The 17,967-nt window shown below is 38.9% G+C and overlaps 2 protein-coding genes across 4 annotated transcripts in view; one reads left to right on the plus strand and one right to left on the minus strand.

The window, feature by feature from the left end:
- Positions 1 to 2,530: 2,530 nt before the first annotated feature.
- On the minus strand, positions 2,531 to 17,173 carry LOC108159932 (troponin C). Of its 3 annotated transcripts, none has more exons than XM_033390891.1 (4): positions 17,066 to 17,173; positions 3,198 to 3,225; positions 2,738 to 3,133; positions 2,531 to 2,674 (listed from the first exon to the last, which is right to left on the minus strand). In XM_033390891.1, the coding sequence occupies exons 1-4, from the start codon at positions 17,156 to 17,158 to the stop codon at positions 2,640 to 2,642; spliced, it is 552 nt and encodes a 183-aa protein (XP_033246782.1). In that variant the 5' UTR covers positions 17,159 to 17,173; the 3' UTR covers positions 2,531 to 2,639. The 3 variants fall into 3 exon arrangements, with proteins under 3 accessions (XP_033246782.1, XP_017149069.1, XP_017149070.1); XM_017293580.2 differs by lacking the exon at positions 17,066 to 17,173 and adding an exon at positions 15,970 to 16,052; XM_017293581.2 differs by lacking the exon at positions 17,066 to 17,173 and adding an exon at positions 5,989 to 6,237.
- Positions 16,079 to 17,967, plus strand: part of LOC108157939 (laccase-1) — an 83,966-nt gene continuing 82,077 nt past the window's right edge. The window contains exon 1 of the mRNA XM_033390889.1: positions 16,079 to 16,154. Within this exon, the coding sequence (XP_033246780.1) occupies positions 16,106 to 16,154 (49 nt within the window). The 5' untranslated portion in view covers positions 16,079 to 16,105. The remainder of the gene's footprint in view (positions 16,155 to 17,967) is intronic.

Raw genomic sequence — 17,967 nt, forward strand, 5'->3', positions numbered from 1 at the left:
CAAGGCAGTCAATAAGATTCTATGCGACCTGGAAGGGGGGGGCTGTAAAGTAGTGGCATACGCGGACGACGCTGCAATTATCTTTGCGGGGAAATACCCACAAACACTCTGCGACTTAATGACGGCAAAGCTTGCTCGATTGACCGGATGGACAGAATTGCGCGGATTGGGACTAAATCCCTCGAAAACGGAACTTGTGTTATTCACAAATTAATACAAGGCCCGCCACTCAACCCCCCAATACTAAAAAGTACATGATACAGGCTCTCCTTCAGCGACAGTGCCAGTTACTTAGGGTTGGTAATTGACAAAAAGTTTAACTGGAACCTGAATGTCAAGGATAGAGTGAAGAAGGCAACGACAGCACTCTACACTTGCAAAAAAGCTATTGGCCTAAAGTGTGGCATGAACCCAATCATAGTCCTATGGATATATCTGGCAATAATCAGACCTATATTACTCTACGGAGTAACTGTGTGGTGGCTACCCTAACAAAAAGGACAATCACCAATCAGCTGGGCAAAGTTCAGCGAACTGCCGCCCTCTGCATCAGTAGAGCTCTTCGAACCTAAAATGCGCTAAACGCCATCTTATGCCTGCAGAGCCTTGACCTTGCAGGAAAAGAGCGGGCAGAAATGGCAGCATTACGTCTTAGGGACTCTGAACAATGGGTACCTCAACACATAGGTCATATACTAAATAAAAACAACATTGTCCCAGCAAGAACGGACTATCAAGTTCCAAGGGAATACACGGATACTCCATTCACCACCATCATCCCTCACAGAGACGAATGGCTCGAGGGACTCCCAGGCCCAGATGGGGCCATAAGCATCTTTACGGATGTCGCGAAGCTGGACAGGGTCGGAGGAGGAATCTACTCTGAACAGCTAAACATAAGGCAATCTTTCAGGCTTCCGGATCACTGTAGCGTCTTCCAAGCGGAAGTTACAGCAATCAGGGAGGCTCTGTACTGACTTCACACGGTTACCACCACGGCAACCAATCTAAACATCTATAGCGATAGCCAAGCTGCGGCTACTGTGGCGAACTGCCGCAAATCTCTTCACTAGATGGCTCAGCAATTTGCTATCAGCCTTAAATGGGTCCCGGGCCACCGGAACATCGAGAGCAACTGCATAGCGGACGAGCCAATATAAGGAGGATATTTGTATGCCTATGGCCACCTGCAAGCTTATCATACAAGAGCAATACAAGCGACTGACAGACGAATAGTGGCAAATAGGGCCACGTTGTCGCACAACTCGGCAATCATGGCCGACCATAGATAAGAAGCGCACCTCAGAGCTCTGCAAACTAGGCAGGGAAAGGTGCAGAGCAGTCATACGTTTCCTCACAGGACATTGGCTAGTAGGCACCTACGCAAACAGGCTGGGTGCCCCACATAATGATTTCTTCCGCAGCTGCAGAGACGAGGATGAGGAGGAGACAGTGGAGCACCTGTTCTGATCCTGTCCAGCGCTCAGCAGAAGAAGGCTACAACACTTATGCTCTTGCCTTGCTAAACGACATCCCAGAAAGATCGCAAACTTTATAAGAGCTGACAGCTGCTGACATGAAGTCTCACTGCAGGAAAGGAATGATCCCAAGCGGTATCACAATGGGCCGAAACCGGCCTAAGTGTGCCGGGCTCCGAGCGAGCCTGGCAGCCGCCTCTACCTAACCTAACCTAACCTATCTAGCTAACGCTTCTGAGGAATTTGTAACTAACGTAATTATAATAATATTTATAAGTACATATGTAGATGACAGTGTGATACAGAGGGCAGTGCAAATGACGGACAATAATAGGATTTTCCTCTACTGGTACTCCACTGGTACACCATTGAAACCAACGGTCGGAAATTAGTACGGTGAAAAATATTTTTTGTTTTAATGCATTACTGAAATTTTTCCAAGCCATCAAAGAAGCCAAGGTCTTTTAAATTATTTGCAACCTTTTTCACTTTTGCGGGAATTTTCATATTGTAGGTAGGGCTGACATTTTTTATGAAACGCTGCTCAATATTTAGATTGACATTGATTTTTAAGCATCTGAAGTCATATATTTAACTCAAAAACGAAGAAAAACGATCAAAATAATGATCTTAAATCCAAAGCAGTTTGCTGTAGAAAAATACAAAACTTATAAAAGTGAATGTCTAAAATATGCATAAGTAGAAGAAATATTTAGATACTTATCAAATAACCACGTCAATAAGAATGCTTTACTCAACAATAACAACTAGTGAAAATTGCCCCTTATATGGGCGCTAGTGTTCGTATCGGTCTCACATTCAGCTTTCAGGTCTCAGCTATCATTACAATAGCAAGTCTCTAACTTAATTTGGTGGTCCGATTTGGCCAGTTTTGACGAAAGAAAGAATATTTCTATGAAAGAATAGTATGGCGATGTTGCTAATACATATGTATGCATAACTTCAAAACACACAGACATCGCTAGATAAACTTGTTGTCCTAAGCTAGAATATATGAAGATTGACTTATCAAAAAAATACATTTTTATAAATAAATATTTGATATTTCAAGTTGGACTTTTATTATTTTTTTTTTTTACTGACCAACAATTTAAGACTATTTAAATTTTGTTGCTAGCATTGTATCGATCAATCCATGTATTAGTCGTCGCCACCAGTCATAACTTCCATAAATTCTAAAAATTAAAAATAGTCATTCAATTCATATGTCTCACCTTCCATGACATTATTTAGCAAACCATCAAAATCTACGGTTCCTGATCCATCCGAATCTATTTCCTCAATCATCATGTCCAGATCATCGTTAGTCAGTTTGTCATCTAATTCTCGCAGAATTTCTCGAAGGACGCCTGTTGTTATATAACCATTTCCCTCTTTGTCGTAAAGGCGAAAGGCTTCCTTTAATTCTTGCATCATGGCTTCGGCATCCTCTTCAACAAGAAATCGAGCAGCCAATGTCGTAAATTCTTCGAATTCAATCTGACCCGATCCATCTTCATCGACTTCAGCGATAATGTCGGCCAATGTCGCGTCATCCAGTTGGTGACCCAACATGCTTAGAATGGTTCCAACCATAGCAGTATTGATGTATCCATTTTTTTCTGGATCGAATGCATTGAATGCATTGCGAAGCACTGTATCAAAACGTATAAATGAGAAAATCTGATACGAATGTTAAGAGTATTTAAGCAGACTTACGTTCGATTTGTTCTTTCGTCAATTCATCCTTGAAACATACGGAAAGTTAAAAAAGTTAATATTTTCATTTTAGCTACATAGTATCTAATAATTATATCTATTTTGATAATGCATCTTTCGAACCCAAAGGACTTTATCTGATAGATTTGGGTCTTTAAAAATTTTTAACGAATATTTTTTCAATAAGCGATTTCATATTAAAAAAGTTTTAAAACTCGTTTTTATACCCGATACTCAAAATGAGTATTGGGGTATATTAGATTTGTGGTAAAAGTGGATGTGTGTAACGTCCAGAAGGAATCGTTTCCGACCCCATAAAGTATATATATTCTTGATCAGCATCAATAGCCGAGTCGATTGAGCCCTGTCTGTCTGTCCGTCTGTCCGTCCGTCCGTCCGTTCGTCCGTCCGTCCGTCCGTCCGTCCGTCCGTCCGTCCGTCCGTCCGTCCGTCCGTCCGTCCGTCCGTCCCCTTCAGCGCTTAGTGCTCAAAGACTATAAGAGCTATAGCAACGATGTTTTGGATCCAGAATTATGTGATATGTCACTGCTACAAAAATATTTCAAAACTTCGCCCCGCCCACTTCCGCCCCCACAAAAGACGAAAATCTGTGGCATCCACATTTTTAAAGATACGATAAAACCAAAAACGCAGAATCGTAGTGGATGACTATGTGTTCTAGAGTGTAAAATCTCAACCAGATCGTATAATTATCATAGCCAGAATCAAGAAAACAATTTCATTCTTTCTAGCTCTGTCTCTCTCTAACACACAGGTTTCATGGTCGGTTTTGCCGATTGCAAAATATGAGTTCAAGGATCTCAGAACCCATAAAAGCTAGAGCAACCAAATTTGGTATCCACACGCCTGTGATATCGGACCTTGACCGTTTCGTGTCCAAATTTCGCCACACCCCCTTCCGCCCCCGCAAAGGACGAAAATCTGGGGCATCCACAAATCTCAGAGACTATTAAGACTAGAGTAACCAAATTTGGTATCCGCACTCCTGTTAGATCTCACTATAAAACGTTTATCTCAGAATTTCGCCCCACCCCCTTCCGCCCACACAAATGACGAAAATCTGTTGCATCCACAATATTGCACATTCGAGAAAACTAAAAACGCAGAATCATATATAATGACCATATCTATCAGATTCCTAAATCTGGATCAGATCAGATTATTTTTATAGCCAAGAGGAACAAATCAATTTGCAGTGGCTACGCAGCGCCCGACGTCACGCTCAGACTGATTTTCTGTCTCTCTCGCACGCACTCTTTGTCGTGTCGTTTAATATTAGCGGCGTCTGCCGGAGGAGAGCCATACTGACTAAGTATCGGGTATAAATGTAGAGTTGCGGTCTCCGCAGCAACTCACAACGGTCCCCCTCGTTTTTTATGTTTTTCTCAGAGGTTGTGTTTTTTCATATAACTGAACACCTGGTGGTATTAAATTGCAATTCTGAAAAGCTGATAAATTCAGCTATAAATCGGATTCAAACACTTTGTAGCTTCAGCTAACAGCATACCAAATAGAAAGCTGTTAAATTCGAAATTAATAATTTTTGGCGATATACATTTTTATTTAATTTTAACTTTGAAAGTCGAAATAAATGTTTTTTGTGTAAAAAAAAACAACATAAAAAAACAGTTAGCATTTTTAAAGACAACTGGTGTTGCATAGTTTAATTATTTATAAATCTGGCAAAACAAAAAGTTTGTATTGACAAACAATGTCATATTCTTTGAGTATAGAAAGTTGTTTACTTTGTATACCAGATACTCAACATAAATGATTTATACTCCTGATCAACATCAAAATCCGAGTCGATAGAGCCATGTCTGTCCATCTGTCCGTCCGTCCGTCCGTCCTGTTTGACGCCTATTTCTCAGAGACTATAAAAGCTAGAACAACGAAATTTTGTATTCAGACTAATGTGATACTGAATCAAGAGACAGACACAGCTATATCAACGAGGCTTTTGCTGCTGATCAAGAATATATACTTTATGTGGTCGGAGACACTGCCTTCTGGGTGTTACACACATCCATTTTTACTACAAATTTAAAATACCCCTATACTCTTTGAGTATCGCTTATAAAAATGTGTTTGTCAAATCTACGTCTCTTATAAGCAGTCCAACAAGGCCCAACAAACAAATATCAGTATTCCTGTAGGTAAAAATAATGAGATTTCAATAGAATTTCGAAGTTTTTTAATAATGTAATAAAGAAAACACATTTTTTTCATAAATACTGATTTTTTGATCGTCTGTAGTGCTTGTTTGTTTCAATTTTAATTATTTTCAACAAAATACATAAATAAAAAACATTTCAAACATAATGATCATGTCTGAAACAGTACCTGCTACCACAATTAAAACGGTCTAAAATTTTCTTTTGTGTTGTTTGGCAGAATAATGATTACATTTTTTTAAAGGTACTATTTTTAATAAAAAAAATGGTTAAGCGAACCATTATTATTTTGGAATAATTGTTATATGACTATCCGCTTAGTAAATTGATTGTTTTTTTTTTAGTATATTATTATTCGTACGACTATCTGTCGGCTTAAATATAATCCTACCCGAAGTAGTAAAACGCACACATCGAAAACTATTTAATAAAGCCGAATTTGATTATTGTGTCGCAGCTCGCCGTATGAACTAACCAGTAACACCTATGGTCGTTGTTTGAAAACGTTGTGTTGTTTAGAAAACGTTATATTCACTAATAAGCATTTGTTTTTATATCTTATAACGTAGCTATAAGCTACGGCAACAAAGACTTACGCTCATTTCGACAACTCAAGAATTTTTCGTTATCCCGAATAATTTAATTATATTTTTTGGCAGTTTTAATTTTTGTACACAAATGCATACGATTTAGGAACACTGTCATACAACGAATCAGCGAATCAGGTATAGGCGTGTTTGATTTGAAGACTGTTTCTAAACAAATAATTTTGTTGCTTGCTGGTAAATATGAGTATAAATTTATATTTGTATCTACTTGCAAGATTTTACGGACACAACCTTATTGTCGTTTGCTCAATAGATCAAGAGGGCCTAAGTCGTAACACCTTTAACGTTAGTATCAGAGATCCCACAGCCACCGCTGTTTATTACGATCGAAGACAGGGAATAAATATAGTCTTCCCTCTTACGCGATCCACATTTTTTGTATTTCTTGCTATCAACGACATGTGTCGCAGCATCGGATGAGACGAAAATCACAAACTGCACTCGTGGCAGTAGTTGCTAGTGTTTAAAAAAAAATATTCAAAAAAATTTGATGTGAGCATAAACATTGTATTTGTCATGTTCCTCTCTGAATATTTGCGCTAAGGTGTTCGGGGAGCGTCATATATTCTCTCCATCAGAAAAATTTCCCTAATTTCCCTGGTTCGTTACTTTATTTATAGATTTACAATAAGCTACAAATTTCTTGATAGAAAAATATATTTCTTGGTAAAATTGTTCAACGTTAGGCCTTATTATATTGCACTATATTTTTTCTTGAATCACATACTGTCTGAAATATACAGATCCGTATTTTAAGTTGCTTATCTTGCAAATACGTATACTGTTTTTATACCCGATACTCAAAATGAGTATTGGGGTATATTAGATTTGTGGTAAAAGTGGATGTGTGTAACGTTCAGAAGGAATCGTTTCCGACCCCATAAAGTATATATATTCTTGATCAGCATCAATAGCCGAGTCGATTGAGCCCTGTCTGTCTGTCCGTCTGTCGTCTGTCCGTCCGTCCGTCTGTCCGTCCCCTTCAGCGCCTAGTGCTAAAAGACTATAAGAGCTAGAGCAACGTTGTTTTGGATCCAGACTTCTGTGATATGTCACTGCTACAAAAATATTTCAAAACTTCGCCCCGCCCACTTCCGCCCCCACAAAGGACGAAAATCTGTGGCATCCACAATTTTAAAGATATGAGAAAACCAAAAACGTAGAATTGTAGAAAATGATCATATCTTTAAGACTGCGGAATCTGAATTGGATCGTATTATTAATAAAGCCAGCATCAAGAAAACAATTTCATTTTTTCTCGCCCTGTCTCTCTCTAACACACACGTAGCATAGGCGGCTTTGCTTAGAGTAAAACATTAGCGCCTAGATCTCAGAGACTACAAAAGCTAGAGTAACCAAATTTGGTATCCGCACTCCTGTTAGATCTTACTAAAAAACGTGTATCTCAAAATTTCGCCCCACCCTCTTCCGCCCACACAAATGACGAAAATCTGTTGCATCCCCAATATTGCACATTCGAGAAAACTAAAAACGCAGAATCATATATAATGACCATATCTATCAGATTCCTAAATCTGGATCAGATCAGATTATTTTTATAGCCAAGAGGAACAAATCAATTTGCAGTGGCTACGCAGCGCCCGACGTCACGCTCAGACTGATTTTCTGTCTCTCTCGCACGCACTCTTTGTCGTGTCGTTTAATATTAGCGGCGTCTGCCGGAGGAGAGCCATACTGACTTAGTATCGGGTATAACCGTAGAGTTGCGGTGTCCGCAGCAACTCACAACGTTCCCCCTCGTTTTACGATACGTTTGTCTTATTTACATATATACTTTTTTACATACATATATACTTTTTATATTAAAAAGCTGCCAGAAGTTACCAAACTTCCATAATTTTGTCTTGTCCCCAATCAAAAACTAACCACAAAACAAGTAAGGAATTTATGGGACGATTCCAACAAATTACAAGGAAAACAAAACAAAAACGAGCGGGAACGTTGTGAGTTGCTGCGGACACCGCAACTCTACATTTATACCCGATACTAAGTCAGTATGGCTCTCCTCCGGCAGACGCCGCTAATATTGAACCACACGACAAAGAGTGCGTGCGAGAGAGACAGAAAATTAGTTTGAGCGTGACGTCGGTGGCTGCGTAGCCACTGCAAATTGATTTGTTCCTATTGGCTATTAAAATGATCTGATCTGATCCGGATTCAGCAATCTCATAGATATGGTCATTATCTATGATTCTGCGTTTTTAGTTTTCTCGAATGTGCAATATTGTGGATGCAACAGATTTTCGTTCTTTGTGGGGGCGGAAGGGGGTGGGGCGAAATTCTGAGATAAACGTTTTATAGTGAGATCTAACAGTAGTGTGGATACCAAATTTGGTTACTCTAGTCTTAATAGTCTCTGAGATTTGTGGATGCCCCAGATTTTCGTCCTTTGCGGGGGCGAAAGGGGGTGTGGCGAAATTTGGACACGAAACGGTCAAGGTCCGATATCACAGGAGTGTGGATACCAAATTTGGTTGCTCTAGCTCTTATGGGTTCTGATATCCTTGAACTCATATTTTGCAATCGGCAAAACCGACCATGAAACCTGTGTGTTAGAGAGAGACAGAGCGAGAAAGAATGAAATTGTTTTCTTGATTCTGGCTATAATAATTATACGATCTGGTTGAGATTTTACACTCTAGAACACATAGTCATCCACTACGATTCTGCGTTTTTGGTTTTATCGTATCTTTAAAAATGTGGATGCCACAGATTTTCGTCTTTTGTGGGGGCGGAAGTGGGCGGGGCGAAGTTTTGAAATATTTTTGTAGCAGTGACATATCACATAATTCTGGATCCAAAACATCGTTGCTATAGCTCTTATAGTCTTTGAGCACTAGGCGCTGAAGGGGACGGACGGACGGACAGACGGACAGACAGACAGGGCTCAATCGACTCGGCTATTGATGCTGATCAAGAATATATACTTTATGGGGTCGGAAACGATTCCTTCTGGACGTTACACACATCCACTTTTACCACAAATCTAATATACCCCAATACTCATTTTGAGTATCGGGTATAATTATATGTTATTTAACCACAATCAAAACAACTTTTCCCTAGAACCCAGTACCCCAAAAATACAGGATAGGGGTGTAATAATTTCGTTAACGTTTGTCCGTTTTGGCCGAATTTTTTGTGTAGGTTCCTGTGATATTGCCTGGCCTGCCGTGGGCAGTCCAGTGTTGCGCCCTGGCGGATTGAGCGACAGAACGACTGGGTGTTAATTCGTTGATGGAAAGAGAACGAGAAAGAGAGACTAACTGTATTAACACCAAAGTTATAACTATTCCTCCTTTGCTTGATTTTCTTAACTGCGCTTAGGCCAAATTGTATAAATTTAAATACAACATAAAACAATTAGAAATTTGCAGTATATTTCTGAACACTTATTCAAAATATGATTCCATTATAAGCCTCCTATATTACTTTCACGATTTCCTTGAAATATTGAAATAATATTAAAAGCACTATTTGATCTGAAGGACAAACAGGAAGCCAACAACAATATTTATTTTAGGATGAACGCATTTAATATCTTTAAAAAATTCCAATTCTTTAAAAAGGGGAGAAATATCATTCGTAACTAAAAGTCCATATTATTTTTCAATACCATAAAACTTCAAAAATGAAAATAATAATACGAATAATATTTGGTTGCATATTATTTAACTGGCGTTTACTTACTTAAGCTGATCATTGTTGAACTCTAAACAATAAACAATAAAAAAGCTGCCCAATCTTCATCAACATTTTCGGGCTAAGTTTCAAAATTGTCTTCATATACTTTTTGGTAGAATGCGCTTACCAGATTTTTCTGTGTTTCTTGATCACAAATGCACATTACACAGATGTAAACACAAATGCACATTCCACAAATGTAAAGAAACGATTAAATCAAATTAATGGTCGCGTTACGTTATTTATTTCAGTTAGTTTTCATAAAGAATGACAACTCCATTTTCAAGTTACATTTTATAACTATCCGATATATTTTGCTTTTTTTTATACCCGATACTCAAAATGAGTATTGGGGTATATTAGATTTGTGGTAAAAGTGGATGTGTTTAACGTCCAAAAGGAATCGTTTCCGACCCCATAAAGTATATATATTCTTGATCAGCATCAATAGCCGAGTCGATTGAGCCATGTCTGTCTGTCCGTCTGTCCGTCCGTCCGTCTGTCCGTCTGTCCGTCCCCTTCAGCGCCTAGTGCTCAAAGACTATAAGAGCGAGAGCAACGATGTTTTGGATCCAGACTTCTGTGATATGTCACTGCTACAAAAATATTTCAAAACTTCGCCCCGCCCACTTCCGCCCCCACAAAGGGCGAAAATCTGTGGCATCCACAATTTCGACGATACGAGAAAACGCAGAATCGTAGAAGATGACTATATCTTCTAAAGTGCAAAATCTGAACCAGATCGTATAATTATTATAGCCAGAATCAAGAAAACAATTTCATTTTTTCTCGCCCTGTCTCTCTCTAACACACACGTAGCATAGCCGGCTTTGCTTAGAGTAAAACATTAGCGCCTAGATCTCAGAGACTATAAAAGCTAGAGTAACCAAATTTGGTATCCACACTCCTAATATATCGGACCGAGACAAGTTTGTTTCAAAATTTCGCCACACCCCCTTCCGCCCCCGCAAAGGATGAAAATCTGGGGATATTCACAAATCTCAGAGACTATTAAGGGTAGAGTAACCAAATTTGGTATCCGCACTCCTGTTAGCTCTCACTATAAAACGTATATCTCAAAATTTCGCCCCACCCCCTTCCGCCCCCACAAAGGACGAAAATCTGTTGCATCCACAATATTGAGGATACGAGAAAACTAAAAACGCAGAATCATAGATAATGATCATATATATCAGATTGCTGAGTCTGGAACAGATCAGATCATTTTTATAGCCAAAAGGAACAAATCAATTTGCACTGGCTACGCAGAGCCCGACGTCACGCTCAGACTGATTTTCTGTCTCTCTCGCACGCACTCCTTGTCGTGTCGTTTCATATTAGCGGCGTCTGCCGGAGGAGAGCCATACTGACTTAGTATCGGGTATAACTGTAGAGTTGCGGTCTCCGCAGCAACTCACAACGTTCCCCCTCGTTTTTTTTTACATCTGTCTATTTTTATACCCGATACTCAAAACGAGTATAGGGTAAATTAGATCTGTGGGGAAAGTGGATGTGTGTAACGCCCAGAAGGAAAGTATAAAACGAAAATATATTCTCTTGATTAGCCTTTATAGCCGATGGTCGAAAGAGCCATGTCTGTATGTCCGTCCCTCCGTCTTGTTTGACGCCTAGCTCTCAGAGAATGTAAGAGCTAGAGCAACGAGACTTTGTACCCAGACTACTGTGGCATCTCACTGAATCAAGGACGAAAATCAGTGGTATTCAAAATTTGTAATATGCGAGAAAATCAATTTCCAGTGGCTACGCGACGCCTTCCACGCGCTTACTCATTCTCTGCCTCTCTCTTATCCACACGCCGTGCAATGTATGCCCTTTGGTGGAGGGGAGCCATACTGACTAACTATCGGGCTGCGACCTATAATGTTCCCCCTCGTTTTTTTCTATTCTCACACCATTAAACGACAAAGAGTGCGTGCGAGACGGACAGAAAATCAGTCAGAACGTGTCGACGGGCGCTGCGTACCCACTGCAAATTGATTTGTTACTTTTGGCTATAATAATAATCCGATCTGATTCGGATTCGGCAAGATTCGGCAATCTGGTAGATATGGCCATTCTCTATGATTGTGCGTTTTTAGTTTTCCCCTATCTTCAAAATTGTGGTTGCCACAGATTTTCGTCATTTGTGTTGGCGGAAGGGAGTGGGGCGAAATTTTGAAACACACTTGTAGCAGTGAGCTCTCTACAGTGATCAAAAAGAAATACACTTGTAACAGTGAGTTCTGCATTGAAAGATTATAAATAGTTTTGTAAAAGTGAGAGCCCTACAGTCAGGTCTAACAGTCTCTGAGATTTGTGGATGCCCCAGATTTTCGTCCATTGTGGGGACGGAAGGGGGTGTGGCGAAATTTTGAAAATAAACTCGTCAAGGTCCGATATCACAGGAGTGTGGATAAAAAATTTGGTTGCTCTAGCTCTTATAGTCTCTGAGATCTAGGCGCTATTGTTTTGCGCTAAGAAAAGCCGGCTATGATACGTGTGTGTTAGAGAGAGACAGGTCGAGAAAAAATGAAATTGTTTTCTTCATTCTGGCTATAATAATGATACGATCCAATTCAGATTCTAGAAGAGTCTAGAAGATATGGTCATTCTCTACGATTCTGCGTTTTTGGTTTTCTCGTATCTTTGAAATTGTGGATGCCACAGATTTTCGCCCTTTGTGGGGCGGAAGTGGGCGCGGCAAAGTTTTTAAATATACTTGTTACAGTGACATATCACAGAAGTCCGGATATAAAATGTCGTTTCTCTAGCTCTTATAGTCTTTGAGCACTAGGCGCTAATAGGGACGGACAGACGGACAGAATGAATCTGATCTCTCAGCTTTATTTTACGTGGCGGTTCCTCAGGGAGGGATTTCAACCACGGCGTCTAATGTTTATTTGCAGCTTAGCCTCGATTAGTGCGATATATATACATATATCACGCCATCACGCACCACCGCTACATACGCAGGAACCTGGTACGATGCGCCAGTTAGCGCCCCTAAAAAGAAGCTATAGCTATGTACATAGCGACTCTTCCGGTACCAATTGAAAGTATCCTGGTCGGGCATACAATCCCCCTTGGTGAGGGGCGAGGTGTATCTAACACGTCCTCCGATCTATGGGTCTCGGCACCCGGTTGAGAGCGCAACTCCACGAGGAGCCTAGCGGCTCTCCCCGCGTAACGTTTGGGTATCAACCACAGCCACCACGATACTCCCACTAGGGGGCCGACCTCAATGTGCAGCCTTGGAACTGCACAACCCGTGGTACCGATCTAAAGGACTCAGCTCGATCCTCCCTTTTAGCCCCGACCGGCCTGGATAGGGAATCCACCCAGCAATCTTACATATATGTATAATGAACTCAGTCGTGGTATAAAAAACAGCCGCGGCACTTCTTTCTCATAGATAAAAATGTATCTCTTGAAAAATCGCAGTCACTTAAAGAGTATAGAATTATATTAGATTTGTGGTAAAAGTGGATGTGTGTAGCACCCAGAACAAAGCGTTCAGCATCTATACCCGAGTCGATATGGCCATGTCTGTCCGAATGTCCATCCGTCTTGTTTGACGCCTAGTTCTAAGAGACTATAAGAGCTAGAGCAACGACATTTTGTATTAAGAATCCTGTAATGTCTCACTGAATCAAGTTTGTGGAGATAATGATTTCTATGCCCGATCGACCAAATAATTACTTCGATTATTTCGGCGCAAAAATAAAATTGCGATATGCTGTTTAATGAGTGATATCCAGAGTGCAAGTGAATCTTGGTTGCCCTTTACATGACTGCATTGCCGGCTCCGATCGCTGAGCGCAGCTTCGATCCGTATAGGTAAGAAAGCACTTTTGAAGACGCATCTTTGAGCGCGGATGACGGCTACTCCAATAGTGATTGTGAGTTTTGATGAGTACATCCAGATCATAGGGAATTTAGCAAGGTAGAAATATAAATTGTGGAAGTTTGACTTTCATTAGACGTAGATATATACGTGTTTGTTGTACCTGTAAGTTCGCGCATTGTATTGTTGCTCTTGATCGGCTGCCACCTGGCGGCATTGCTGAGTCAGCTTGTAGTGCAGCATTGTGGGACTAAAATCGTCATTGGAGATGTGAGGAGAATTTTCAAAAGCGGATAACGCTGCACGCTTATCTTCTGAGCTACTGATGTTTTCAGACGATATCTAACCAAGTTGTCTTTTGTAATATTGGTAATTGCGCTGAACGTCGTATCTTTGTCACGCACAATAGGTCGAAGAATAGGCCAGCTCCTATCAGAAGATCGGCTAGTAGGGGCTTGATGAATTCAGGATCAGCTGGATCCACATTTTTCGCTATTGGCTAACCCTTTGCATCCACGTTAAAGAAAGAATTATTATATAGATTATTTAGATTATTTAGTATAAGTTTATTATTGATTCGTAAGTTTAACGCCTTGTCGTAATTTTCTAACGAATCGTATCCAGCTCAGCACTATATAGGCATCCACGAAGATTCTGGAATTTTTCAATGACTCCTTGTGCACCATTCTCGAAAACTTTGAATGGAACTCTGGTAAATCCATTTAGTTTCCACTAAATCGAGGAAGCTGCATCTCGGGCAGGCGAGAATGGCCTATGATATCATAGGCGAACCAAGTCGAGCCGTTGAATGAGCAGAATTAACCGTGCGAGCAGCCATAAATGATCGTGACAGCTTGGACCTGACCACATAAGTATTAGAAAAGTCCAGTCGGGTATCATGGGCTCCATCCAGACTTTCAAGGCTCGTTTGAGCGGCATCGAAATCCGAATTCATTTGCTCTAAGCGAGCTTGAAGCTCTGCCTCATCTAAATCGGTCAGCTCTTCCTTGGTGAGAAATCGATTCATGGCCTTTAATTGACGCGCAATGGACGGCTTAGTTCTTATAAAAATCGACATCACTCGGCATTACTGCGCTTGCGGCATTATAAGGCTCAGGTAATGCCATGTTTTAAAAAGGTTATACAAAATCGCTTAGCATGACAGAAAAAGACACCCTGTATATGTATACAAGTGGGAACCGCGAGCAAGGGGATTACAGCTAATGAGTTTAGCTTTCCGATTCCCCTTTTAATGATTTTGTGTGCATTGGTGTTTTTACTGCACTACCGACTGCACTACAATGATCGAATTTTCATGACAGGGAAATACGGCGCACAAGTAAAATTGCGATATGCTCTTTAATGCGTGGTATCCAAAGTGCAAGTGAAGCTTGGGCATGACTTACATGGCTGCCTTGCCGCTCCGATCGCTGAGCGCAGCTTCGTTCCGCATACATAGATAAAACGTAGATAACGAACAAACGAAATTGTCGAAGAGGACTAGAACTTCTTATTTTATTTGTTTGACCAAATGGAACATTTTTATACCCTTTGAGCTTGGGAAATTACACTTGTATAAATTAGCGCATCCGTAATGTTCATATAAAAACAGTCCCTAAACATATCATATTTTTGGTTTTCTCACAAATTCAAAGTTATGGATGCCACATTCTTAGCGATTTTAGGTAGGGTGCGATAATGGAAGCGAACAAAACGAAACAAACTAAATTCAGGTAAATGTTCGATATACGGCCTATACTCATTCCAAAAATGGCCTCGATGGACAGCGATTTATTACGCTGCGTAGAAACTATTTGGTTTCTTTTCTATTTATAAACTGTTTATGGTTCGAAGCATACATTTTTTTGTATCATTGTCCACATAGTTCACATTTACACTATTAATCCGAGGAGAGCGCTCTTCAAGTGAATGCCGGAAATGAAAACATAACTTTTAAATAAAATAGGGGACAAACCCAATGTCAAACCTCGTCTCACTTGATTAAGCACCAAAAAAAAAGACAAAAAAAGACACGATTTATCAAGCATTTACAACTATTTGGCCAGACATTTCGGGCATATCGGGCAACGACCCAAAGCAAAATATCGACCCAAAACTTGTTGATTTAATAAAAAAGTATAAAAGAGATAAAAAAGATAACACTTTTTCGATTATAACGGTATATATTGACTATATTAAACTAACTGCTCAAACTAAGATTCTTCTTGACAACGTTTTATAATTATTATTTATTATTATAATACGAGTATATAAAACATTGTTTCGGGAATGAGGGTTGCGTATACTTTGAATATCGACTTTTAAGTTACATATTTAAGTCATTGTTTTTTTAATTTTTAACGCCTTTTATCCATAACATATTTAAAACTATAGTCACAATTTTTTTTTTACACACGGACCATTGTTGAATTTCCCATTTTTATCTTCTTGACTTTTGAACAGGCAAATGTGCACTGGAAATCGATCTATGAAGAACACGAAAAATTTACTGCTTGAACTAAATGACCATTCTCTACTAACTGGACCAAGTCATTTATGATGATGGAAGCAGACGAACGGAAAATTCATATCGCAAAATATACTCGTAAGTACAAAACAAACATACACATATCCATGCATACATATGAAAGCACATACTCATTTTCATCCCACATTTAAATTGATTTTGTATGCAGAAAATGGCGTGAAGCGCTCATGACGTTGAAGATATTTTTTAGGTCAGAAATCCACTATAAATTGCGATTCGAAAAGCCAAAACGTCACTGAAAAGAGATAGTTACACTTATACAAGTAAATATTTCTATGCGATAAAATGGGTCCAAGAAAATTATGTTTTTGAGTAAACAATTTTGAAAGAACTTTTTATACACAAAATATTGTCGAGATTAATTGTCAAGATTAATTACGGCTATACATATGTAGTTGATGTTTAAGAAGAAAAAATTTTCGTAGTACGTCTTATAGTCGAATCAAATTTGTATATTTTAATAACTTTTTGTTCGACTTGTTGTTAACCTGGTTCTCGTAAGATACAAGTCTACATTTTAAATTTAAAAAATTCCCATTTCCTTATATCAAGAAATAGCTCCATAAAAACAAAAAAAGAAGCCCGTTACGTCTTGGTAAATGTTTTGTTTTGAGAAAAGACATACTGTGATGGGAGAAACATATAGAGGGCTAGTCATGTTCTAATGTAAGTTTTTGCATTCCGTCTATTTCCATTCCATTCCATTCTATTTGACTAAAACTTTAGAATATTTTATCTGCTTCCGTTTATCCGGTACTTTTTTGTATTCCGCTATGTACATCTGTCTATCTCTCTCTCTTCGCTCTGCTTTTTTGGTTTTCTTGTATCTTCAAAATTGTGGAGGCCAAAGACTTTCGCCTCGGTCGAAAAAGTCGATGTGAAAAGTGTTTTATTTTTGTGAAAAATTAATATCTATTCACACATTTACATTGCATATTTTCTCGTTGCTCATATACATTTTTACATACCCTTGCGAGGATTAGCCCGAGGATGCCCTCCTGACAATTAAAAAAAAGTACGCAGCGAGCCGAGTCGAATTCCCAAGACACTGGCTCTTGCATTTGGAAAAGAGAGTGGACCGTAGTTATGTGTGATCATGCGAATAGTGAGTAGCATGTTAATTATATACATACATATGTGTCTCAAATTAAGTCAAAGCGCATAGTTAACAAATGTCTCATTTTGTAATAAATATATCTTCAATTTGTTCCCAAACCATTGGACTTGCCACAATCAACTATATACAAATATACATGCAATTTTGGTACAGACTAATGATTACTAAAATATAGGTACGTATAAATATACATTTGTATGTTTATGTATATGTATATGTATATGTATATGTATATGTATATGTACATATATGTATATGTATATGTATATGTATATGTATGTATATGTATATGTAGGGTTCCCATATAAAAAGGCATATCCTTCTTTAGGATATTAATATATCTTTAATGACCCAAAACATGATTATCTATTCGTCTGTTACTTTTGCGACTTTCTTTCATCTTATTTGCAAGGTTATTGGATTATTATAAAGACGAAGTCCAATATTCATATAATTTCCATTGGAAAAATTGAATACAAAAATGGGAGCAACACTTGTAATGTAAGACTCAACTTTTCTAAAGATATTTTCAAAACTGATTCTATGGATTTTACGGTTATAATGTTGCTACATACAATTTTAGATTCTAAACTTTAGAAGCAGATTAACTCTTACATTTTGAAAATATATAACCTCCGCCAGTTCTTTCCTACTCTATGTAGTTTTTTAGTATGATCATAGCTAAGTATACATATAAATAAAACTTCTTCTACACTTCGACCTGCTCTTATTAAAACTGGGTTGTAATATCAT

This window comes from Drosophila miranda, chromosome 3 (assembly GCF_003369915.1).
Source record: "Drosophila miranda strain MSH22 chromosome 3, D.miranda_PacBio2.1, whole genome shotgun sequence".
In the NCBI taxonomy this organism is placed as follows: Eukaryota; Metazoa; Arthropoda; class Insecta; order Diptera; family Drosophilidae; genus Drosophila; species Drosophila miranda.